General features: G+C 36.2%; 1 protein-coding gene across 2 annotated transcripts; it reads left to right on the forward strand.

Annotated features, from left to right (window-relative positions):
• LOC108671040 (ras-interacting protein RIP3) lies at positions 1-27,596 on the forward strand. Of its 2 annotated transcripts, XM_047881937.1 has the most exons (7): positions 1-77; positions 9,731-9,824; positions 10,818-10,988; positions 16,362-16,514; positions 18,489-18,712; positions 19,068-19,370; positions 25,457-27,596. In XM_047881937.1, exons 1-7 carry the CDS (start codon positions 66-68, stop codon positions 26,057-26,059), a joined length of 1,560 nt encoding a protein of 519 aa, XP_047737893.1. In that variant the 5' UTR covers positions 1-65; the 3' UTR covers positions 26,060-27,596. The 2 variants fall into 2 exon arrangements, with proteins under 2 accessions (XP_047737893.1, XP_047737892.1); XM_047881936.1 differs by lacking the exons at positions 16,362-16,514; positions 25,457-27,596 and having other exon boundaries at positions 19,068-21,015.

Raw genomic sequence — 27,596 nt, forward strand, 5'->3', positions numbered from 1 at the left:
CGTAGTGGTGGTAGCAGGCGATGTCTGTCTAAGTCTCGCCCTAATTCCTCCTTCCCGATGCCCTAATGTCGATTGAGGTAAGTTTCTAGGCATTATTTCAATTTTGGTTCTACCCCTTACAACAGTTGCTCGTATGTATTAAACAATGAGTATGAAACTCCGTAGAGTTTCTCCTCAGTAGTTGATGCAAAGTCTGTGGGAAACGTACTCCTAATATGACCGACTTCAAGCCTTCTCACGCAAAGACCAACCATGGGTAATTTCTTCTATTCAAATTAGGGAATTTTTTTTACAAGCCACTGTGGATTTCGTTAATAAACAAAGCTAGATTATTCGAGCAGGCATGGGTGGCCTAATCAGCTATGGGACTTCTTGTGACAATTCCTTGAAAATCCAGTCAGCGATGATCGCCAGTCCATGAAGATGTGTCCGTTTACAAGAGAATGCTAATGCTATTAATAGATAAAAAATCTTACTGAAAATGTTAACGCTAAAAACTAAAAAAAATCTTAGTTGTCAGCAAGCGTTGAAAAACATGCATTCAATTTTTTGAAATCATGAACGGGAAATCATAAAAACTCTGTTTTTATCATGAATTCGCATGGTACCATAATATGGGATCAGAAACTTAGACCAATATTGTTTCTACAAACTCGGTATATTCCAATTAATTTTTAGCCAGAATTTCTATTTGAATTTTGCGATACAATTGAGGAAGGCTTTAAAGTTTGCATCAATGCTAGGCATGCTGAAATTTATGCTGACAAGAAAAGGAAATTGCACGGCACACAAAAAATAATCTATAAAGATTATCTATATCTATCTAAGATTATCTATAATAATCTTACATATATTTTTTATGTAACTAGGAAGATCATAGGTGATAATTTCGATTATGAAAAGAGAGTAAGTAATGTAATACAAGTATAATACAAGTGTATACAAGTGTCATATTACAAGTGTAATATGAAAGGAGAGTTTTACACTTTGTTATTTATTATAAAATTAGTTAATTGACTTATTAATTTTGTAAAGAACGAGGAGGATGTTTGAATGTTACCTGAATTTTATTATTGTTATTGTTATTAAAAAATATTACTGGTCGAACCATTCAAGAACAGTCAATTACCATCACCCCAATTACACATTAAACTGATACATTTTCTAATTAGCTACTATAACCTTTGAGGATTATAAAAATGGTGGTAAATTTCTTAGTCGAAAATTTGAATTCAAACTTTCCTTTTCCCAGAAAACAAATGATTTAAATCTCATAGCGATCAAGGATCAAACGACAGAAAACATTTACAAGTGCAGCATGAAATATCGCTGTTATTATTAGCTATAAATATCGTTTATTCAAGCATTGGCATAACACATAATTTATGATACCGCAAAATAAAAGGTTAAATGAAGCATTTCTCTGTGTGAAGGAAAACTTTCACAATGAATCAAAAATATTTAATCTTCAGATAATACAACGATGGGTCGAAAATTTCTATGAGGGTTTTTAGGTATGAATTAAGTATGAATTAATTTCTTGATATTCGTTCACAGGAAAAAATGAATAATAAAATGACAAAAAATATGAATCTATTATTCCGAATTTTCTTTCATACAAAGATAGATTTTTGAAAATGGAATGTTCTAAGACGAAAGTTAAAACTGTACTGTAGATTTAACTAAGTTTCTTTTATAGAAAGTACTTATCAGTAAGTATCTCGAAATATTTTTGTTTCTACATTTGCAGAATAATTGTTTCTGTAAAATCTTCTATTTTAGAGAGTTCAACTAATTAATTGATTTTTGTCAAATAACATTGAAGGGAAAAATGCAATAAAGGAAATTAATAAGAATAAATCGGATCGCCTGTGTTAGCATTTGTAAACGTAATGAGCGGCACACCTCGAAGCATGTGCTCGCGTCGAAAAGATTTACACGGTAATTTTGTAACAACAATATTCAAAGAATTAATGACGATCATTCAAAACCACGAAGTCCATAATAAAAAACACGGGGTTATTACCTAAACACTCAGTTGTATTATTGCCAATCCAAATCCGGATGACAATGAAAAGGATTTTATGGCTTCACTGTGTAAGGTTTAACTAATCGTTTGCCGTCGCATCGCATCATCCGATGCACACGACACCTCAGTTACGCACGAGTTACTATTGCCCTACTCACGGATTTACCGAATAATTTGGTTTCTTGATTCATTTATTTTCTATATTTTTCGATATTCTAGGTGGAAATGAATTAATTTTCGTTTTTTTTAAGATTCGCTTTTTCATTTGTGATTCTCAACAGTCTGTAGTATACTTGAATTTGTCCTCGTTGTACATTAATTGATTTTATAAGCAACTCTAATAAAATCATTTATCATTAACTAACATTAAACTGAACAGTTACAAAACTTTTCGTAATGTGAAATTAGATTATTCCAAACTATTGTAAGAGCAGAAGTTCTACTCCAGAAAAATATTTTTCCACATCAAGTCGTTGATCTTACTTGTTGCATTGGGCATTCTTCAAGCATAAAATTATAGCGTATTATAACCTAGGATTATACTGATGAAACTCTCATAATTTGAAAATATTTGGTTGTAAATTGTTTTGCGAGTTCATGTCAACTGAGAAAATATAAAACTATTTATAATGGTACTAAGATAACAATTTTATTGAAGCAAAACACTTTCTTGAGCCAACTTGGTTCACCGTCTTGTATCAGACAATTAGTCTAATAAGGGCGTCGAATAGATTTATGACATGGCCATTAATTGAAATTATTCATCAACTTACAGTAATTATCGCTCACTATTAACTAATCACTGTTTAACAAGAGTAACCAAAGTCATCTGCCTAGCATGTGGATAATTTATACGCCATAATAACCTATAGTTATTGTGGCATACAGGTAAATTTGGAGTTCGTGGTAAGTCGTTTCTGGCCAGGATATCGATAAGAGGTCAAAATAATGAATTTAAATGAATAGAAAAATGAATAGATTGAATGGAGAGCAATTAATGCTGAAATTCAAAACTTTAGACTGCATTGTAACTATGAAACCAAGCAATATATTATACTCAGCGAAAACGTAAAGTGTTCAAAGATCGTACCGGAGCTTATACCCAGATCGGGAAATAATTCGCATCCTGTCGTTTAATGTAGTGAATGGTAATGGAAGAATCAACATTTTCAATATTACAATGGAAAGGATAGGCTGATCATATGAACCTTATGTATAAACTGCCAAAATAGAAACCAACAACATGACAATAATGTATCTGAAATAAATATTGCTCAAACTTGGCTAGAGATACAATGTTCAATGTAAACTTTGAAGTCATTTATAAATAAATATTTTGACAAGTAGCAGTACACTGGCGACACTGAGTTTTGTGGTCGTGGCAGATTAACGAAATTTCGTGTATCGCATAGCCGACAAAGCTGGTCGCTGCTGCCAGGCTGGAAATATGGGACTGGTATATAGGAATAAGACGAATAAAGCACTGGATTGCTCGATCGAAAATCTACAACGAACTGACTGGATTCCGGAAATGACTGGATTCCGGAAATGACTGGAATTTCAGGGAGCTGGATTCCGGAACGTTTTCATTTATAAGGATATGGTGAATTTCTATGTCATCTTCATTGTTTTTATATTTCTATGTCATGATTGTTCATTAATAGCTAGGATTAAAGAAATATAAGGCATCCTTGCAGGAACCGCAGACCGAACTCGTACTGTACGAGACTACCCACTGATTAACACAGGCTTCATTTCACCTGCTACTAATGATTTTTAGGCAAAAAATGACCTGCTCGACGCAAAACCTCCGAATTCTACATCAAAATATTACATTATATGTTGAATTTAATTTCACTCGCGCTGATATTGTTACGTAGAATATCTGATTTTATTTTTAGCGCATTTCTAATTTATTGAAAAAAAGGCGCTATTGTACTCGTCATGTCCGTCTGTTTGTCCGTCCGTCTGTCTGTCTGTCCGTCCGTCCGTCTGTCCGTCTGTCCGTTCGTCCGTGACTTCACGTTTTCGTCGACTAGAAAATGCGCTCTCTGTCACTCACTGCAGTGAGTACTGAGTTATATTTCTTTACGTAGATGAAGTGTGCTTGCCCCGTTGAGCTACTGCATGTTTAGCCGCCCACGCGTCTAATTCTGTACTTCCACCCTCGCGCGTGGGAGTTACTCTCACTCATTCAAACAGTTCACCTTAAAAGAAAGACAATTTCTTCATCCCTATCTACCTACAAACTCTGACAATCTATAAATTAGACTTCATGAATCATTCATTTACTTACTCCCACTGTTCAGTTTACTCGTTGATTTGAACTCGTTGATCAATGTTTACTCGTTGTTCGATGAACTTTCCTTTACATTACCACATTACCAACCCCCATTCCCTTCTCTCGAGCATCCCCAGAAGTTCACTTTTCTTCCCCAAGCCCTCCCCTGCCCCCCCAATCTATTACGTCCCCCACCACCCCTCTATAAACTCAGCTTCCCCTCTGATGCCCCCCCGGAACTCCCCTCACTCTTCATACCCTCAACCCTCTCCCTCTAATGCCCCCCGGAACTCCCCTGGCTCTTTATACCCCAAAACCCTCCCCCCTCTAGAAGGGCCCATGACCCAGTTAATAAGGCCCGCCTCTGCGCTCCTGAAGAAGGCCTTTCATTTTGAAATTTTGTTGAAAAATGATCGTATTTTGCCGCTTGATTTCACTCATAATCAGTCAAATCGTTGTTTACGGAAAAAAATGGAAAGAAAGATTCAAACCAGCAATTCAGATCATTAGGCAGAATCTGGATGATAATAAATGCTACCAAATTAAGAAGTTTCTTAACAATAAAGTGTGAACTCAGAACAGCAGAAACGTAATAAGACCTAATAACATAATTATTAATAATATAGTTATGATTAATATATACAAATAAAAATAATATGACGTAATAATAATAAACCATAATAAGCACTAAACGAAAAACTCTTTAAATAATATTTTTAGTGGGAGGTTATTTTTTTCATAATTAAATGTAATAAATGAGTGGACAAATAGTGAAGCACTTTTTGTTCTGTTTGAATCATTCAAACCCACTTATGACCCGTAAGAAAGCGTATCGATTATATGAGCAGAAAGTGTTTCGATATTTGGATAATATGACCCATACATTTTACTGTGTTTGACATCCAGACTAACTTTACAAGATTATTCAAAATGATGGACCTAATTTAACAGATTTGTATTTATTTAGGTATAAAATGAAAAATATAGTATAAATTCGTTGGTAGGGTGCCTAAGGAATGAAGATCTGGCTCTACACTTCTGGCCACCTAGAACACCCTGATCTTAAATGACTATTTCTTATGTGGTTACGTCAAGGAAGCTGTTTACGTCCCGCCTCTACCAGCAACTCTGTTTACGTCCCGCCTCTACCAGCAACTCTGTTTACGTCCCGCCTCTACCAGCAACTCTGTTTACGTCCTGCCTCTACCAGCAACTCTGTTTACGTCCCGCCTCTCCCAGCAACTCTGGTTAATCTGAAGAACCGTATCACTGCTACGGTGCACTCAGTAACAGAAGATATGCTTTCTCGTGCGTGGGACGAGTTTGGATATCCGTTACGATGTTTGCCGTGCAGCGCAAGGGGGACATATTGAACATTTTATAAATATGTAAATAAAAATTTCGACTCTTTCTCTTTCCATTGGTGAATAAATTATTCATTTGACTACATAAAGAAATAAGTACTAATTTATTAAATTTGGTCCATCATTTAGAATGACTCTGTATACTCGAGAAGGTGAAATGGAAGATCAGCTGATGAGTGTCTCTAAGAACAACTTTAAGAAAATCCAGCTACTTCAACTCATCGTCTATCAACTGCGTTTTATTAGTTTTTTATCATTATGTTCATTAATTCAATTTTATTTATTTAAGTAACTGCATTGTTTTGTTTGGATCGCAGAGAGCATATTAATAATTTTTATTAAAAGGCTTTCAGCAGTAGAAAAATCAAACGACGCAACACAAATACATGTGAAATAAAATTTATTTGTAATGAAACCATCAACATTCAGACTATAGACAACAATAATTGCATAGCATAAAATTTTGTTTGGTACATCCGCGATTTATGGATCTGCTACTTAATTGTTATGCACTCTAGAAATATTAAATTCAATATTTATTTTGAAAAGAAGAAACTGCCTCGTGTCGGTGCAGATAATTCAACAGACAATCCAAGATTACGTCAAGTCACCAATTTGCCGTCACTGGAAATTACTACCAGCACTATAAAATAATTTTGTATTGCGCTCCATCACTTAAGCAATTTTTCTTAATTTCCATCATGCATTCTGTAATTATTTTATTCGTGATACAGAAGGCACGTATCCTACTTATGAAATGAAGAATAATTTAATTTTTTATTCCTACTATTTTCAAATTATTCTCCGTCACCTCCAGGTTCTCTCTTTTGGCTGTAACTCCGCAGCTCTTATTCCAAAAAAATTCTATAATTAGAAAATTCCCCAACACAACACGGACTCAACTATAGACGAAACTAATTTACATCCTTAAATAAAGTTTTCAGAGTTTTCCTCGTTAAATTGCATGCAGCAACAACACTTCCGCTTCCGCATAGCCATCATCGTTACACATGAAAGGCGTCGCACAATAGCTCAGGGAAAAATTCATTCAATTGAATGTCTGGAGACGAACGCTCACCTTTATTCATTGTCGCATTCGAGATAAGTTTACTGATCATGCAGCGATAGCTGGAATTTCACGCATTCTTATCACATTCAGTTTTAATTCTAAGCAACCTTTATTCTCATTAAACAAACCGGAAGTACAATAGGATTTCTCTCATATTTTATTTCCGATATCTAAGAGGCCCTATAGGAATTTTTGCCTGAAATTATTGAAACTTGTCTGAAGATCTTTAATATCTGAGATTTATAAGTCCGATGTTAATTTTTCATGCTTGATGTTGATTATTTTGGCGCAAAATATAAACCGTTAAAATTACTTAGAAGTTTCTTGGAAAAGCCTAAATTAATAACCGTTTTATATGTAAATCTTTCTATTTTATCAGTAGGTTGAAAAGCACCAGCATATTTATTTGTAGCCGCCACTGACGACACGTTCTTCAGCCACTTGATGCTAGTTCGTCTTTAGTTTGTAGTTAGTTTAGTTGTAAATCTTTCTATTTTATCAGTAGGTTGAAAAGCACCAGCATATCCTAAGCCGCCACTGACGACACGTTCTTCAGCCACTTGATGCTAGTTCGTCTTTAGTTTCCTCGAATTCAGAGCTCGTTGTAAAAATTTTGGGTATGAATATGTAAAAATTTGATCAATAGGTACTCGAACTACTTTGAAAATGATTATTTTCGTTATTAACACAACCGTACCTCATTATTTATCACGTCTTTTTAGGCTGGCAGTAGAGAGAAGGCAACTGCAGTAGAATCTACGGCTAGGCAAGAGAAGTAGACCATGGATGAGCTTCAACCTCTCCCCTCGAGGGGGGGCGGAATCTACTTCTAGCCCCCTTTAAGCCCCCCTGGAGAGGGAGGGGGGTCCAGAATCTACTTCCAGCCCCCCGGAAGCCCCCTCTTCTTCCGGGTTTACCTCGCCCCATCCCCACCCTACCCTTCCCCTCAGTGGCCCGGTTTTTTTCTCTCGCTCTGCCTCCGGTCTTGCCCCCCTGTCCCTCCCCTCCTCTCATACACTCTATTTAATCCACGCTCTTTAATCCAATCTCTTGAATCCACTCTCTGTAATCCAATCTCATTAATCCACGCTCTTTAATCCAATCTCTTGAATCCACTCTCTGTAATCCACTCTCTGTTCTCCAATCTCATGAATCCCTTCTCTGTAATCCAATCTCATTAATCCACGCTCTTTAATCCACTCTCTTCAATCCACTCTCTGTAATCCAATCTCATTAATTCACTCTCTTTAATCCAATCTCATTAATCCTCTCTCTGTAATCCAATCTCATTAATCCTCTCTCTTTATTCCAATCTCATTAACCCACTCTCTGTAATCCAATCTCATTAATTCACTCCCTTTAATCCAATCTCATTAAACCACTCTCTTTAATCCAATCTCATTAATCCACTTTCTTTAATCCAATCTCATTAATCCACTGTCTTTAATCCAATCTCATTGATCCATTCTCTTTAATCCTCTCTCTTTAACCCACTCTATTTAAATCGCTCTCTTAACCCCACTCTCTTTGATCCACTCTCTTCAATTAACCCGCTCTCTTTAACCCACTCTCTTTAACCCACTCTCTTTAACCCACTCTCATCAACCCACTCTATCTAACCTACTCGCTTTCTCTTGTTCTCTCCTCCACTCACTATCCTCCACTCACTATCCTCCACTCACTATCCTCCACTCACTATCCTCCACTCACTATCCTCCACTCACTATCCTCCACTCACTATCCTCCACTCTCCATCCTCCACTAGCTATCCTCTAGTAACTATCCTCCGTTCACTATTATCCAGCCTGATTACACAGTTTTCATACATGACGGCTTCTTCAATACCATTTCTGGTCTTCTACATCCGATGGCTGCTACGCCGCCCTCCTTCAAGCCACTTCGGCTCTCCCATCCCTGATGGTTCCTCCAAGGCCACTTCGGCTCTCCCATTCCTGATGATTCCTCCTAGGCCACTTCGGCTCTTCCATCCCTGATGGTTCCTTCAAGGCCACTTCGGCTCTTCCATCCCTGATGGTTCCTTCAAGGCCACTTCGGCTCTTCCAATGGTTCCTTCAAGGCCACTTCTGCTCTTCCATCCCTTATGGTTCCTTCAAGGCCACTTTGGCTCTTCCATCCATGATGGTTCCTCCAAGTCTATATCCGCTCCCCATTCTCTGGGGGCACAAAAGGCCAAATCTTTCTTGCGGTGTAGGTAACGACGTTTCTCATCACGTTGCTGCCACTCAAGAATTTACTTGAAATAAATAGCTACGATTGCAGTCAAATAAAATTAATCGATATTCAAGCGCTCTTAAAATATCTTCATCGAAGCACAGAATTGCTAGGCCTTATTTAATGGTTATAACTTTATTGTGTTTAGCAATAAAACGTCGGTTTAATTTCAGTATTTTTTTAAATTCCTCATGATTCAAATATTTGAAGTATATGTCGTATTAATCAAACTGATTCATGTCTTCAATTCCTTTAGTGCCTTCCACACAAGTCACTATTAATCCCTAAATTGCGGGGCGCCATTTGCTTTTTAATTACCCTTACAAACCATTCACCCATCCCTCCCCACCCTCCCCAAGGTACAGAAAGTAGCCTCGAACAATTTAATTGCCCTGACAAACCATTCACCCATCACTCCCCACCCTCCCCAGGGTACAGAAAGTAGCCTCGTATAATTTAATTACCCTGACAAACCATTCACCCTCCCCACCTCCCCCAGGGTAGGGGGAAGCGCCCGTATAATTTAATTGTTCTGACAAACCATTCACCCAACCCTCCCCAGGGTAGGGGGAAGCGCCCGTATAATTTAATTGTCCTGACAAACCATTCACCCAACCCTCCCCCCCCAGGGTAGGGGGAAGCGCCCGTATAATTTAAATGTCCTGACAAACCATTCACTCCACCCCCCGCCCCAGGGTAAGGGGAAGCGCCTGTATAATTTAATTGTCCTGACAAACCATTCACCCACTCCCCAGGGTAGGGGGAAGCGCCCGTATAAAGTATGGGACAGCGGGCGGACTGTGCGCAAGGGCATCGTTGTCTCCACCTTCACGGAGCTCGTCGAGAAAGGTGACCAAACCTGCAAGAAAATTCTAATATAAATTTAATAATTATTTTTCGATTTTCACCTTTTATAATCACTATCAGTGAATTTTTTCATTTTCAGACATAGATATTGAGATATACTCAATATATAAGTACCAACAGTACTATCACTTTCAATACATACCAGTGAAATCTGCTGCCGTCGATTTCTGAAAAGTCTACGGTAAAATTACTGATCATTTAAGTACCTGTTGGTACGAACTCAACAATTATTAATCGACTTCATTTGTTAGAACTTCCTCGAGTGAATTTAAAGATACTACCCTAATTTTTTATGAAGAATCGGGTTAAATTAATTATATATCAACCAGAATTTAAACTACACTGTAATATTTCATACTAATATATAATGTGCATCTATCTTGATCGCTGTTGTAGCTAATAAAGATGATTGTTAGTTTAAAGCTCACTTTAGAGTGTCAACTTACTCAAGGTGAACTGGTCATCTCTTATAGCCGCGTGCAATAAAAGACTTACAGTATATCTAAAACATTAAAAAGGTGGTTAAACAAAACATTTCAATCTCGTTAACTATCGAATTCGTTCCATCTTTAAATTCGATAGTTGCTGCTGACTGTACGAGAATGTCTTAGTCCAATAATTATAGACACCCCATGCTTAATTTTCATTAACTAGTAACAAGTTGAAGCTAAATAAAGTTGATGGTAAGCGTCAGGTCTAACTTTGAGCATCTCAACTTCAATTTTTTAACAAGTAACAAGTTGGAGTTGAATAACGTTGAATGCATGCTACAGGTCGCGAGAAGTTGGAGTTGAATAACGCTGTATGTATGCTACAGGTCGCGAGAAGTTGGAGTTGAATAACGTTGAATGTATGCTACAGGTCGCGAGAAGTTGGAGTTGGGCGACGTAGTAACAAGTTGGAGTTGAATAACGCTGAATGTATGCTACAGGTCGCGAGAAGTTAGAGTTGAATAACGTTGAATGTATGCCGCAGGTCGCGAGAAGTTGGAGTTGGGCGACGTGCGCGTGCGCGTTGTGCTCGAGGCAGACGGTACACATGTCGACGACGCAGAATATTTCAGCAGCCTGCCGGAGAACACAGTCTTCCTGCTGCTGCGGCAAGGCGAGCACTGGTATCCTGCTGGCGTCGAGGCCATTAGACAAGGTAACCACATCACTTGATTAAAAAACTAAATAATTAAATAAATTGTAGTTATCTTTTTATCTAATAACTGTAATTACCACATCACTTAATTATTAGTAATTAACTATTTATCTAGTAACTGTAGTTATATTAAGGGTAATTACGCTTTAGCAGGTATTGGTAGATACCAACATACCATATCACTTGAATAATAGTAGTTACCATTTTACCTGATAACTGTAGTTATTAAGGGTAATTGCGCTTTATCAGGTCTTGGTAGATACCAACATACCATATCACTTGATTAATAGTAGTTACCCTTTTACCTGATAACTGTAGTTATTGAGAGTAATTACGCTTTATCAGGTATGGTTACCAAGCCAATAGATACAATATTAACAACGTTAATATTTAACAATATTAAGATCAGTTCATGTATCAGTAGCGATAACTTGAACCTATGTCTCCTTGTAGGTACTATCATTGCCTAGTCAATAGATGCGAGTAGAAACAACATAGACGGCGGTTACTTTATCAGTAGATAAAATATAAATATTTTCTTAATTATCAGAATTTTATAGAAGACGAACGCAAAACAATGCTAAATGCATTTGTGAGTGAAAGTTTAAACAGTTTTTCCTATCATTACTTACTAAAATTCATCAATTTTTGTCCTCTCGGTAACTTACAGTTCTGGGCCTATACTTTCAGAAAAAGTTAAGAGATCGTAAGTTCATCAGCCAATCATTGACGGTTCTTTCAAGCAAAATCCACCAATCATAGACAAGAAAATAGAGAGTTAGTACTTACGTTCACTTAGCGAGTTTTGAAAGTATTGCCCCTGAAAATTATGAGTTATGACATACATGGATAAAATGATTATAATTAAATTTGAATAAAAATAAAGAGGTACCACCATAAATCTTTTTGGCAAGGTAGCCTGAGCAAAATTTTGAAAAAAATTATAATGAGATCGATGAATTTAAAGAATATTCCACATTAGCTGCAGAAGAATATTCCACAATTAGCTGCAGAAAATTTTTAGCTCGATAAAAATGAGTCTTAAAAGTAACCATGCATGTCAGTAATTATCAATGCACAAAGGAAGTTATAGGAAGGAAGTATCTCGATGGCTTCTGAAATTCTCAATTATACAAAAGGAGCGCTTTGTTTAATTATATATATATAATATATAATTAAACATTTTATATAATATATAAAGTACAATATTATATAAAGGACAATATTAGAATGCTTAAAGCCCACGAGTGACACGAAATTGGCGTTTTGGGGGAAAAGCACGTAGATTATTTCATGATTTATATTATTTTATGGGCCAACTTACGATGTAAATCGATTCAAAGTATAGAAAAATTTAATTAAAGTGCAGTATAAGATAATTTGATAGCTACCATTTCGGTAAGTTATTTGGCTACAGACTGGTTTCATATACACATTGATGAATGCCAACACTCATGTAAACATTTATTTCAAACAAACATTTAATTCCTGTGTTTTATTCCTATCAATCATTCATCAATCTTTGGCACGTAAGGATCATCCATTTGTAAATAAAGAGTAGCAGATAGTTTAAATATTTCTCTTCCTTATTTGAGAAAGCCAATTAAACGGTAAGTGAAAATACATATAAATACATAATTTTTCCCTGGCTGTGATGCGAATGAATGCGAATGAATTTCAAATGTTTCAAAGTATCAACGAATCCGCAAATTGTTTGTTGCTTTTTGATGAATCAATTGAAAAATGTTGCATTCATAATATTTTGTTGGCATTTTCCAAAGTCGTACGTCGTATGTAATCGTAATAATCGTAGGTATGTAACTGTATTAATGACATTAGAAGTTGACTGAAGAACTGAAGAAGTTTTTTTCAACATAGTTTATGTTGATTATGACATGAGAACTGATGTGCCAATCAGTGTTTTTAAAATGTCGGTAGAATATGAACAGTAATGTTAATTTTGTCAATACGTTCTCGTTTTGAGATCAATAGTTTTGCTGAGCTAAAAATGCATCCAAGGCTTTGAAACTAATCTTGATAGTTATTGTACAGTAATTATATTACAGGATTTGTTCCTATTATATTGGACAAGTTAGCTTCGACTGTCAATAGATAGAAGAATGGAAAGTCTGAATTACGCATTAAGTAATTACTGGCTCCAATTTTTAAAATGGAATTTTTTTCAAAAATATAGAGAATTTCCATTCTTTATTTCATTGGCTATTCCGATAGGATCTTCACATCTACCTTCACGATAGTATCTCATCAAACACATATTTTTAGTTTTCCTAAGTCTTCAAATATTTGATTAATTGTTCATTAAGATATAAAATATTTTCCAATAAGTTGGAGGTTTAGAACTTTTAATTTGGTCGAAGGACATATGTTAAACATGAAATAAAACTGAATAATGCAGGCTCTGATATTTAGGCAGGATGTCATTCTCAAGTTTTCCGTTATTCTAGAAACTGTCTCAGTAACCTCTCATTAAATTGAATCATCTCTAATGTTAGTGATATAGGAACAAACTCATATCATGAGTCTAATATTGGGAGCATGAAATTTATCACATAACAGTTGTTGTCTTATAATATCTATCAGGTCTTGTCCCCGAAATTTTTAAATCACTTCTATAGCATCCATTAACGTAAATAAAATATAAAATACAATCCATATAATATAATGGGAATAAGGAAACTGGTAATCAAATTTTCCTTTAACTCGCTCGGCTGACAAATTAGAGTAGAAGCAAATGCTTTGAGTTTCAAATAATTTACCAAAGGCCTTCAATCGGTACAATATCTTTCAAGAAGCTTGTTCTACAAGAAGCTGACATTTAAAACAGTGAATTTGATAAAAATATTAATTATATTTTATCGATCGAATTTACATTGATTGACTGAAATAAATCTTTCTTAACTAAAATCTGTTAATATGTGAGTACGCGGATTAAAAAAAAAGTCTGAAAACATCATGGGTAAAGATAAATAGACTATTTTCTGAAACATTTTTTCGTAATGATACGAAGAAATGATCGAGTAATTTAGCGATATACAATTGTGAGAATGTTCGGCAGTCTTCATCTATCTTATTTCATTCTAAACATACACATAGTTCAAATACTGCTACCATTCATTCAACTGATAAACTATTACACCTCCGAGTCAACAAGCAATAATGCTGATTAAAATATATCAACAGAAAAACATAATATTATATAATTGGAATAATTATAATAAAAATAATATCACTTCTTGGTATTCATATTTACATATATATAATTATTATTTAAAATTGTATTTTCCCTTCATTTCCCCTTCGAGTTATTCCCATGCATTGATGAAATTCATGTCACATCTGCTGAAATGCACCACAGCTTCCCACCCTGCAGCTCCCGGCCTGTACATTATTAAAAAATTTTAAATACTGATTGCATGTTCAAATCCGCAAATGCACCCATATAAATAATGCCGTAACGGGCTCCTTTTGTTGTCCTATGAAAACCATTCACATGCGGAACATTTTTACTGTTTTGATGTCGTAGATTTTTAAGTTCAATGTTCACTGGATTTTTCTCATATGTCAATGTTATGGCGGAAAATTGAGTGGCTTTCAGCATGATTTTGTTCTCAGTGATCGTTGGTCTGCCTCATCAGTATGGAAAGTGTCGATATTTTTGTACGTATATATGAAATATTAAGATTTTACTTCGTTTTTGCTGCTGTGCTTCGGTTATTTTTGCGCGAAGAATGTACTAGCATCACGATAAGTACATTTTATCAGCTTTGTGCGTTGCAGCCTCTTGAAAATATTAGCGTATCTGATAAATTCTTTAGGGCAATTAGCCATGAATTTTCGTATTACTTAACCGAACAAATAACTTTGCTAGCGCGAGAAAAAACTCAAATTTATTTTAGTTACCGATAAAATTTTGCCGCTAAGTTGACGAATTTTTTTATTCTATTAGGCAATAAATGTAACCTAAAAATCACTAGAGTTAAGATTTTCACATGTTTAAACAACGTTTATACATATCAATCTCAGCTTTAAAAAACGGTTAACTTTTCTTTGCTCAAATGAATGGTAGATTCGTGTGGATGATTCCTCTTTTACATAAAATATCCAACATATGAACTTAGAGAAATCCCTTTACATTGGGTGTTTGGACTGAGGCGCATTTCTGCTTTGAACATTGATTAAAATTGAAATTCCCGTAAAATTATATCATCATTAGTGCTGGATATAATCGTGTGGCCTCCGAACACTTCGCGTAAGTCCAGCAATAATTTGTAACAAGAAATGAACCTACAGTATATGCGATTAGTGTAGGTAGGTAGGTTGGTGTACATATCATCGCGTATTTAGCAGGGTTAACATTTTATGCTCAACTTCACGACCAATGGAAGCATTGTTTATTTTTGAGCTTCACGATTGAAAAGTCTATATTTTTTCACAGTTTAAAGAATTGAGACATCGTTAAAAATCGGGAAAAAGTGTGAAAGCTATTTTTTTTTTTTAGTGGGGGCAAAAAATCTTTGGTATTTTTGGTAAGCAGCTGAGCGAGTGAGGAGAGTGGTGTCACCTCTATCCTTACGTTGTATTGCATTTTCGAAATGGAATGCAGTCAATGGTTTTCCAACGTTTTTTTAAGACCGGATTTCATGTTTTTCGGAATTCTGGTAAGACAAACAATACAAATCAATTTAAAATTCGATTATAGAGCTTATCGCAAAAATTGGTTTCTCACTAAATTAATGTTAAGTTTTTTTTCACCACATTCATCGATCATCCAAGCTTCATCCAACTTGAATCAGGCGAAATAAGTTCTTTCATTCTCTCACTAAATTTCAATAACTTCCAGCAACTGCCATCTGTGAAATTTCTGAATTGATCTGAATTTCTTGTCCTCGTTTTTTTGACGAGTCATAGGCAGAATTTTTCAATTTAATTGACTCGAAACCAGCCAATGTTCATCGCCCATTAATTGAGATGACCGAACAAAATTATTGAAACTGCGAATAACAAATTCTTCGACCCAAGATCAATCCCTATCTGTATACCTAAATATGAGTACGTCTTGTTACAAGTCAATTTTATGGATAACTCGTAAGGAGTAAACTAAATGACTGAATTAATTCATCGCAAGGAATGAAATAACTCATCCCTCGGAGAAAATGAATGAATTTATCCATCCATAGCAGGGAATGAATGAACTCATCCCTCGCAAGGAATTGAATTAAGTCATCCCTTGCAGGAAATGAATCAATTCGTTGATCTCAGTGAATAAGGCAATTGCATGGGAAGCACTATAGGGTCGTTATTGGGCATGCGCGCACAAGTGAGGTAACGTGGCCACTCTCCCGCTCCTCACAGCCATTACCGCCATACCGAAGATTGTGTGTGAAACCATCTACTCTTTGGGGTTACACGATGAAGCTCCGGTCTGGAAGGTCATGGATCAGTACGGCAAGATAACTGTCGTGCTATCTTGGGATCCATGTCATCGGGGACCGCCACTCCAGCACGGTACGAGAACTTACTCAACAGCTCATGAGCTATCACTCATTATTTACGTCATTTTATATTTGTTCCTTCTTATTCATGGTACTAGGAACGAGGTTTTGTGATCCTACATAACATTTCTAAATTCGTGATTCGTCCATGAAACACAGTTGAAATTATTCGTATTTTTCTTCTAATAAAGTCTGAAGAACAAATCGCTTTAATTAGAATACGGAAGTGTTTATTTTATTATTAGAGGGAATGCAAAAACATTCAGAGAAATTGAAAGACTTTCTTGATCCAAGGTTCCAGCTCCAGAAACATCACCTTGCATGTAACCAATATATTACACTCGTATGTGTACAATGTGAACTGTCATCACCTTTATCAAGTGCCAAAACGAGATCATGAACTTGTGTGATATACAACCTATACAGGCTATGCCGTAACACAGCATCTATTGTGGTCGTCTGAACTGATTTCTTTTCTGAAAATGTTTCTATAACTTAAATGCCACGATACGCCGACTCAATGTAGCCCAACGTTTGCTAATCGACGAATCTCATTCAATTCTCCAGCACACTTCATAAACAAGTTATTCATAAGCACGAGGGATATCCAAGCATCGCATGTTTATTCGTTCACATATGCTTGAAGCAGCATGGTTCTGGAAAAGCACAATAATTTTTTTAAATTATAGTTTCGTTCAAAACAGAATAAAATATTTTATTCACGCAGTACATTTATAATGTGTCCGTAAAACACGATAAATATCAAGAAATACTGGTTAGTTAATTCTCATGCGGAAGAACGTAAAAATTCTGAGGAGAGATGCTAAGCAAATTAATGCCTGACCTCTGTACTCCATTATGAGATTTAAATTATGTGAGCATCAGGCGAACAGTTCAATATTAATGCGTTTATTCGTAATTATACATAGATTTCTAGGATATATGTATATGAGGGATACACTTAATTATCGGGATTATAATTATATTATAATTATTACATTGGCGTGCGCTAATACTTTCATCGGTGCAGCGCCATATCTTAACCAAGTAAAATATTACATTGGTATACCGTGCAGTTAAGGCATTAGTCTTTCCACTGCCAATTAGTATTTCGTTTCTTCTTGAAGACAAACTCCCATTATACGGTCGGGAAAAAGTATAAACCCTCAAAAGGTGCGGTTAATTCTGTATATGCTGACCAAGCTTAAACGGTATTAGCGATGAACGTGAATTTACAGTTGCAAAACATGTTTCGAATCTTCAGAGCACAGTCTAGTTGTTCTTCACAGATTCCAACTCTTCTAAGTATCGTAAAGCTGACGGATGTATATATGTTGAACATGTGTTTGTAACTTCATCATATACGACTCACTCAACCAAGAACATTTTATGTATCATAAATTATCTAATTGGTTCTTGTTTTTATATTTACTCAATTTATCAACGGTCACTAGATGTTTATAGCTTCAAACACGAGATTGAGAACATGAACCCATGTTTTTGATCGCAAGATAATCATTTAATTTTTTTCTCTTCATTTAATTAAGAAAGTGTTCATAATTTTTACTTACTTTTACTGTTCGCAACCTTGTTCTCTGTCTCTTAAACTTGCATTTTTCTTACTTTTCCCTCAATAAACATGATTTTTACTAAATATTACCCACGCGTGCATCCCATATATGAACAATTCCCGACCAAATAACAACCGTCTTTATTCAAACACGATTCCTTTCTTTGAACCTATATATGCTCCTTGTGTTCTAAAACTGCTTTTAACTTACGAATTGAAAGTGTCTATGCACTTGTACGTAAAAATTTCGTCGTGTAAATATAACATCCTAAAACAGGCTGAATTAAATTTGAAACAATACGGAAAATTTCATGGAAGTGGAATACTACAAATTACGAATTTCACATCATATAAACCTCACAGTGATTTAACCGTATTTAAAAACTATTCAAGTGTTAAAAATATAATATTTTCCAGCCTCGCCCCGGAAACCTGCTGGAACTGCGAGAGTGATCGTGAGTGGCATAGGAGAGAACGCCGTGCAACGTCATCACGAAGCCCTGACTTCCCACGCAGTTTTATCCACGACGCCTTCCATAACAACTGGAACTCCTGGTGGCATGGTTCACGGTACCGTCACAACCATCCTCAGAGACGGCAAGAAAGAGACCATCATCAACGATGTTGGGTCCCTGCATCAGGTGAGACTTCGTTCCATCCATTTTAAGTGGCACCGCGACATTAATTAATATCTAGTTAATAAATAAATTTATCCTACCGACTAATTCATACAGGATAACAGCGAAAATTTATTGCTTGGATTATGGCAAGACACTTTAATTCAGAATAAAATGTACGTCTAACGTAGGAGTTGGACTTAGCTTGATGCTGCATAAATTAAATAGATATTGCATAGATTCTCAATATCCAAATATTCATCTAAATAATAAATTTAAATCATTTTCGAAGTTAAGTGAAACACGTGTTTTCTTAACCGTTCTTCTCAAATAAATCATTTTTTGCAATTTTATATTTAATTATAACGCGCTTTTACAGGGCGCTCTCGTAAATCATGACGGGGAACATAAAACTACGTTCATAGGGCGGCTCTCCCGCCAAGGTTCTTCTGTCGAGTCCGGTCACTCCGCCATCCACGTGCACACTCCAGAGTGCTGTACCCGCGGTCACCCCACTCCTGTTCTACCGACCAGGGCTTCGCCCACCGGCGAACAACAGGAGTGTGACTTCCACTGTTGCACACTCCACGAAGAGACCAGCCGTTTGCCGGGTAGAGATCGGCACCATCATCATCATCATCACCAACAACAGCAGACGTCTCAACATCCATCATCTCAACAGGTGCGAATACCCCTTTCACCTCTCGTTTTACAGCAGCAACAGAAACAGCATCACCAACTTTCCATCACAACGCCAAGTCGAGCAGCCCTTTCACCACTTCTAGCCCTCGAACACCAATTGGACAATGAACCGTTTGGAGTTATTTCACCATCTCCCCAAGCTCACTCACCGTGTTATCCTACTTCTCCGTCATCACCGTTGCATGTTATAACTTCCTCTTCACCACCTCCTCCTTCTCTCCCTTCTCCTCACAGCAAATCATCGTCATCATCTCCTCAACTTCACACCCCACACACCTACTCGCCTCTGACACTTCAGGCGCAGAAATCCACGGCCATAAAAACTTTGCAGATCCCATCCCAACCTCAGAAGCGGGTGCAGCGATCCACCTCGAAGAGTCCATCTCCTTCCATCCGAGTTCAAATTCATTCACAGTCACTCCAGATTCCTTCTCATCCTCATCCGCACCATCAACAGTCACTCCCACTTGAGGTTCATCAGGCTTCAGGATCTCACCAAAGGTTCCCGTCTGATGCGAGTCAATCTTCAAGATCTGCGTCTCAGCACGCCCAGACAAAAGTTACGTCCTCGCAACAAATGTCTCTGACCGCACAACAGAAGCATCAACATCTGCAACAACTTCAAGAACAGCTGCATCAGCAGCAGTTAGAATTACAGCAAATAGAAATTCACCATCAGCAACAACAGCTGGAAAAACAGCAGCAAAAGTGTCGTATCCACGATCAACCATGCAACTGTTGTTGATGCAAAAACTCTTAGTTCCCTCGTTCATCTGGAAGTAGAACATTGGTGGGGTGTTTCGCATTGTCCGCCCAGTTTTACGTTGGTTTAGGACAATTTTCATGATCGCAAGTAAGGGTTGCTGAGATATTCAAGTGGCTCTATGCAAAAATTTATTTACTCTCTGGCTGCATACGGTTTTTTTAACTATTTATGCATTTCCATGATCTGCCAAATGGATTCTACGAGTTCAAGGATATTGTGTTTGCAAAGAACTATTTCGAATCAAACGAATCTTAATGTTCACACTAATTGATCCCTTGTTTGCGAAGTAATTTGTATGCCGATGTCTGCGAAGTAATTTGTTCGCGCTGCATGTATGCGTCCTCTAATGCTGTGGTCTTCAGGTGTCGTTCGTGCTCTATTGTGGGCAATTTGACGAAACTAAGCACAAATTTCTTTCACTGCCAATGCATAACAAACTGCCATTCATATACTGCCAGTTATTTAAGTATATATTGATCTCTCCAAACTTAATCGTAAAGTACCTCTTAAGGGATTCTTATAAATGTGAGTAAGAGACTTTCATATTCAATAGGTTTGAAAGGAAAGTGCTTAGTTGCCTAACTGACTACCAACCAATGCCATTGATTTACAGAAAAATTCGTTGCTATACGATGAGCAAAAAATCAATCGCGAAAGAATCAGTGAAAATGTTTCAAACGTGTTCAAAAATTCAGTTGCTCATTAAAAATAGCAATCGAGAAGACAATATGATAGTGTGGCTACTAGCTGTATAATTATTTTAATGATAATTCAACTTATTGGTGCTGTATATGAATGTTTAGTTAAGTCCGGTAATTTTTTAAGCAAATTTCCTATAACTACATAATAATAATTAATACTGTTAAGAATTTAACGTTAACTGTTAATAACTTTACCCTAATTTTTTGGGGATAAGCCTTCAGTGGAGCAGCTGCTCTTCTCAAGACATTTATGACCAAAATCAGGAAGATTAATTTGAAGAAATAAGCAATTTCAAGAGCCAGCAATTTCGAGTCCAACTACCTCAATGCTCTATGCAATCTCTACCTGCCTGTGGTGCGGTGTGTGGTCCATACCACTGCCTGTGGTGTGGTGTGTGGTCCATACCACTGCCTGTAGTGTGGTGTGTGGCCCATACCATTGCTTAATGGTGTGGTGTCTGGTCCACAATCGTTCACGCAATCTGATCGTTAAGTCTCACAATAAGAAATGAAAAAAGAGGCTCCATCATGGCATTGTGATGAAACTGGATGATTAATTTTTTCTCTAATTTCCATCCTGTGATTTCACATTTTCACACATTCATGTAATCATGTTTTTTCAGCATACTTACCTCCTAATTATATTGCTTCAACATTTATTCAGAATGTTCCATTTTATCTATTAGTTGGAGTGATTTCTACCTTTGCTGATAAAGATATTTACTGATATTATTATTATTTCAAATGATATTAAATTCGTAACTTAGCATGGATTTCTACATGTTTAACTCGTATAAAGCTACCTGCATAGGATGAAGCATCAAAAAAGTGAAGCAAAATTAATAACGGTATAATGTTTGTAGAAATAACATAATTTTTTCAATACCTTTACTTTTTTTAAATACTTGTAATTTTTATAAATACTTATAATGATTGACATGTATTGTCTTAAAATCTGATAAGCATAGAGCAGCTGTGTATTATAAACTTAAGATTGCAGCCTAGCCAAGTGGTGCTCCGTGGTGCTGGAGATAATTTCTTTTTGTAATGCCTGAAGATATTTAACACTCTTCATGGTTTAACAAATGTAAGAATTATAATACAATTAAGTGAAACTATTACGATAATTTTCACACTTCTATTCTTAAATATTTTCTATCATGTAACATTGATAACTCTGTACGTAAGCAACGATACTAACCGTTGGATTTTGCCAATAACATCCGAAGGCGGAAACCTTGCTTTGGCATCGTTGTGATTTATATATTTCGCCGTCAATCATTGTTGTCTTCATTTCTCCGAACACTCAGCCTACATTCATTACTTTAGTTCACCATCAAGCATTGTTGTCTTCATTTCTCCGAACACTCAGCCTACATTCATTACTTTAGTTCACCATCAAGCATTTCTGTTTTCATTTCTCCGAACACTCAGCCTACATTCATTACTTTAGTTCACCATCAAGCATTTCTGTTTTCATTTCTCCGCACACTCAGCCTACATTCATTACTTTAGTTCACCATCAAGCATTGCTGTTTTCATTTCTCCGCACACTCAGCCTACATTCATTACTTTGGTTCACCATCAAGCACTGCTGTTTTCATTTCTCCGAACACTGAGCTTGCATTCACTACTTCAATTCACAAGCAAGCAAAACTCTGTGGTTTAAGTAAGCCATGGGAAATATTACGATGGTAATCGCGTCGTGATGATGAAGAAGGTGGAGGTCATCAGAGGAGGTGATGAGATGTTGCACCGGATGTCGCTGCGTGCCTTTCTTCATGCAGAAACCTCTGGGCTCTGATAGGTAACCCATAAAACAAACCATATCTTTATATTAACTCGGACACTAGCATGATGGGGCAAAACTTGCGAGAATGCGTTCGTTTGTAATCATCAACGTAAAACTGGTACAAATTTATGAGTTTATATTACCTAAAAATAACTGTTATAACATCATCAGTAATAATTGTGTTCAACACATATTGAATCGAGTGCATTTCTGATTGAAAACTCCAAGTGTCAATAGCACGAAGTTTTTCATCTTGATTAGATATTGTTTGTTTTGATACTCAGCACGAAAAATTTACATGGAGTACGAACTGATAATGAAGCGTTAATCAATTTTTCGCTCGTAGTAACTTTCACTTTTATAATAATAATATTATTTTTTCTAATTTGAACTCAAGCTACCATTGTTATTTTTTAAAGAATCATTTACCAGAGAAAAATTTTTATATCTAACCTGGAGACAAAACTTCAGAAATCATTTTTACGAACATCATGAAGCATAATAAATGTAAGTAAATTGCTAGACCCATGAAATAATTAATACTGAACCTATTTTCCAGCAATAGTCAACCGAGTATTGCCCTTGAATGCAAACAGATAAAACGCAAAAAAATCATGTTTCAGAGATCCACGTTACACGAGAGCATCTCGTTTGTCGCCATATTTACATAGAAACTGATTTATCAGACTCCCAAATATCGAATTATAGATACGAACATTATCTCTAAAAAATGTAATTGAAGTCCCTCGGTTGTGGATGCCGAAGTCAACAAAAATCTATTGAAATTATTATCAGCATATGAACTGATGCCGCTAGGCTTGCTCCACCATGCTAGGTTGCCCATAAACCCTAAAGCATGCGATGCCAAATATTTTTTACATTGCCTGAAAAAAATAATACCAATATTATAATAGGGCCTTCTATAACCTGTACGGCTTTGGAACAATATGGAACGTAGACAATAGTTGTTCTGTAGAATTTGCTTCAGTTTAACTGAGAATGTCAAGTAGTTTCCTACAATTATTGTCTTGAACGTAAATGCCAAGTTTCTGATCTTTATTTAAAAAGAGAATGATGCAAACTAAACGCTATATTGGAGCAATTTCCATTAACAATTTACAGTATATTCAGCAGTGGATTGTCATTTAAAATAATTTTGGCGATTTAAAATTCGCGATCAAAATCCTGAAGTTGACAAAACCGAAATCCTAAAAGGACTTCTTTAGTTTTTTACACCTTTGTTCCTGAATGTTCATATCCACGGCTCTCAACACACATAAATTCTTACGAATACCCGACGAATTTTGTAACTTGGAATAATATTTGCATTGAAAAATTGAACAACTTTAAATGCACCATGTGCATTGTAATCCTATTTCTACTGAAGAAAGGCCGCAGACGATATCTTATAGCGACGTTAACCAGGGCCTATACTTTCAAAAAAAGTTAAGAGATCGTAAGTTTATCAGCCAATCATTGACGGCCTTTTAAGCCAAATCCGCCAATCATAAACAAGAAAATAGAGCGTAAGTACTTACGTTCACTTAGCGAGTTTTGAAAGTATGGCCCCAATACTCATACGTACGAGCCCAAGGAGTTTGGAGGGCGTTGTTAACTTCGTTATTTCATTACACTTTTGTGTGTCATCCAACAAAGCTTTCTTAAATTGTACCTGCATAAATTCCAAAATCGTGAACTTAAAATTTCAACCCTGAAATTCTTAATCATTTCTCCATTTTTCTCCATTGTGTGAATACAATTAGTCGGTATTTTTTCTCACTTTAAATAAGTCCTTGATCATCACCTTTTCCTCCGACCCAAATATAGTTCTTACCAAAGTTAATAGCGAAGTTTGAGGTAGATAATTTGCTTTATTTTATAAAATTATTCAAAGTTTTCATACAACCTTAACTCTATGCATTTTTTACGTAGTATGAAAAATACTAGGACTGATTTTTTTCTTGCTTATGAATGGTCTTCTTAAAACATTTATTTACTTGATAAAGGAATATATGTGTTTTTAGTACTTCATTTGGTATGGGCGTTAATGTTAATTATTAATCGTGATAATTTCAAATTAATTCCCAATGAATTTCCATCATTCTTGATTTCGGAATTACTCGTCCAATTACGCAACTCCTCCAAAATATGTAATTTAGAAAATAAACCACCGCAATAAAAGCAATCAAAATAGTTTAATTTAAAATTTAAACTGATAATGTACCTAGGAAAGAAGAAGGAACATAAGATGGATGAATGTTATTTCGCTTTGAACGTGCCAACTGATGGAAAATTTTTTGTACGTATGAAAAAAAAAATTTTACAGTTATACACTTTTTTATCTCGATAAGAGTGGAATTTTTCTTGAACTTGATACATTTTATTTTTTCTAAACTGCATTCAAACTTCATAAAATCGACATTTTTTGTTACCGTTGAAAGATAATAATTGTAGTTACTTTTCCTGATTAGCCGATATGAAGTTAACAACGAAAACTAGTTTATTTTATATATTGTATTATCATCGGTCATCTACGTATACTATGTCTAGTGTGCACTTACAGACACTGAGACGATAATGTCGCACGAAGAACAAGGAATATGATTAATTCAGTTTGTTATTCATGATTTCTCTATCTTATGCCCTAATTCATGGAAAAATACAATACGAACGATGTTGGCTTCTAACGCTACCAAGGCGATGTGTTCAATACTAATATGTGTTCAATTCCAATTCTAATAATTTATGTTCAAATTTAGATGTCACGATATCAAAATGTTTGTCACTATAGTTCATTTTTTTCACAGATCCTCAAGCCAACTTCAACTTCGCCAACCCAACAAGAAATTAGACGATCTCATTCAAGCGGTGGCGGGAGCCCAAGTCCGGTGCCATCCAAACCTGGTTCAATCAGATCCAGCAGTCTAGGAATACCACAGAAAACCTCTTCTCATGTGCGCTTCCAAGCAGACTATCGAGCATCTTCTTCATCTAGCATAGAGAAACAATCTATACCTACGATACGTCATCCTAAAGATGGCGATAGCTCAGAATCTGAAACTGAAAATACGACAAATGATGACGATGGTCAGTTGTGCCAGAAGTTTTTATTGTTGATAGATCAGCCCTCGATCGATGTTAAGCGTCATTTGTCCATCAAAGATATCGGTGTTATATTAGATCGTCTTTCATCAAAAATTGTTGACGTTGAGAGACTGGATCGCGAGTCGGAAGAAGACGACTGTTTCAACTGGACCATCAAAGCGATGATTCGAGGTGATTCTTTGCGAGAGTTAGGCGTGCTTTATGGTGGCCATTACTATACGATTTGTGAACACCCTGCGTATACCGGCACCAATGATGAAGAGGAGGAGGAGGAAGACAAAGAGGACGAGGAGAATCCAGTGTGACACCATTCATACTTGCTCATGTTCTATACGTTTCTAAAATAATACATTTTCGCCGAGTACTGACCGGTTGCTTGATCGCTGGACGCCATGGCGTTCGTTCGACACATTTTATGTGAATATGAGTCGGCGTTTGTTGTAATTGTCTTGTGCGTGAGACAAGTTGAATGTATTTACTGCCAAAATACTTATTATTAATAGCATAGTCCTGAATCAAATGTGTAAAAAGTAATGTTTGAAAACATGTCCATAGCAAAGAACTACATCTACGCTCACCAGATAATTCTTTTGTACGTAACTTTGGTAGTGAGAACAAGTTCGTAAATTTTTTGAGAAACCCCTTGTCTGGTTGAAGTTGCCTCGCATTGAAACAATGCCAAGCTGCTCGAACTTTGAGGAAATGATATAGTCTCGTATCGAACACATTAAGTAATCAGGTTGCAAGCAAGTACAACTTCCATAACTCGAAACTTTTTACAGTTCAATGTTCGTACGCGCCTTTCCATTATCATTGTGGGCCTACGGATCAGTCCCACGTCTACGCTTGGCTCGAATTGTTGTTTAAGACAGTGTTCAGTGCTCAGTGATTTCAGTGAAAAAAGCAAATTGTGTTTAATTCGAGCTCATATATTTGTCTGATCATGGAAGCGTACGAGCAGCCATCAAAAATTATACTGCAGGCCAGACAATGTCGGAAATTGGTTTCTTGAAGCAATTCGAATACTATTTCATATATCAGGACTAGTCTGAATTTTTGGAGAAGAGTGTCAAAAGGCTCCACTCTATTTTAGATAGTGTCCTGTATTACGAACATCGAGTTACTTTGAAAGATGTCACTACGCTTATTAGTGAGGCTTATATTCGACATCTAGTTTTCAAAGCTGTACAATTTAAGCCATTACTAGAAATAGTGATTTGTGTGCCATACAAAACGCCAAACGGAAACTTGCTCATTCAAGACAATACCCAGCAAAATGAAGTAGCTCGATTATCAGCGGCCAACCGCCGGCCTTTTATGCGCCGACGATAAGCTGATCAAGATTTTCTTCAGTAGATCAGCCTCCAATTTCGTCGTGGTAAATCGTTCCTAGTTTACAGGTTCTGGTTATTTCCTATTGTCATTGTACGTTTAAGGTGTAATTATTTAGTATTTACGTCACTGATTTTTGGTGTGTGTCGACTTAAAGAGTTTGGTAGTAATGATGTTACCATTTGGTCAGTTATTCCAAAGATTTATTCAAATTATGGGTTTATTAGTGCACTGTATTGTACTACTATTGTATGAAGATTCGCTAAGTCAGGCATGAGAAGATAGCCCTCGTTATTGTTAAAAGTTGATAAGCTCATGATTTTTTAAACAAGCAGTTGATTATTGCTTCAAATCCTGGAATTACCTTCACAAGCGAAATTAAACTCCAGTTGCATTCTTCCATTTAAGATTTTTCTCCAAAAGGTAAACTTGGAAACATAAACAAACATTAGCATCGATGCAAACAAAGAAAAATTTCCTCCATCGACGTGTAGTTAAATACTAATATTT

Source organism: Hyalella azteca, unplaced genomic scaffold (assembly GCF_000764305.2).
Source record: "Hyalella azteca isolate HAZT.00-mixed unplaced genomic scaffold, Hazt_2.0.2 contig9153, whole genome shotgun sequence".
In the NCBI taxonomy this organism is placed as follows: domain Eukaryota; kingdom Metazoa; phylum Arthropoda; class Malacostraca; order Amphipoda; family Hyalellidae; genus Hyalella; species Hyalella azteca.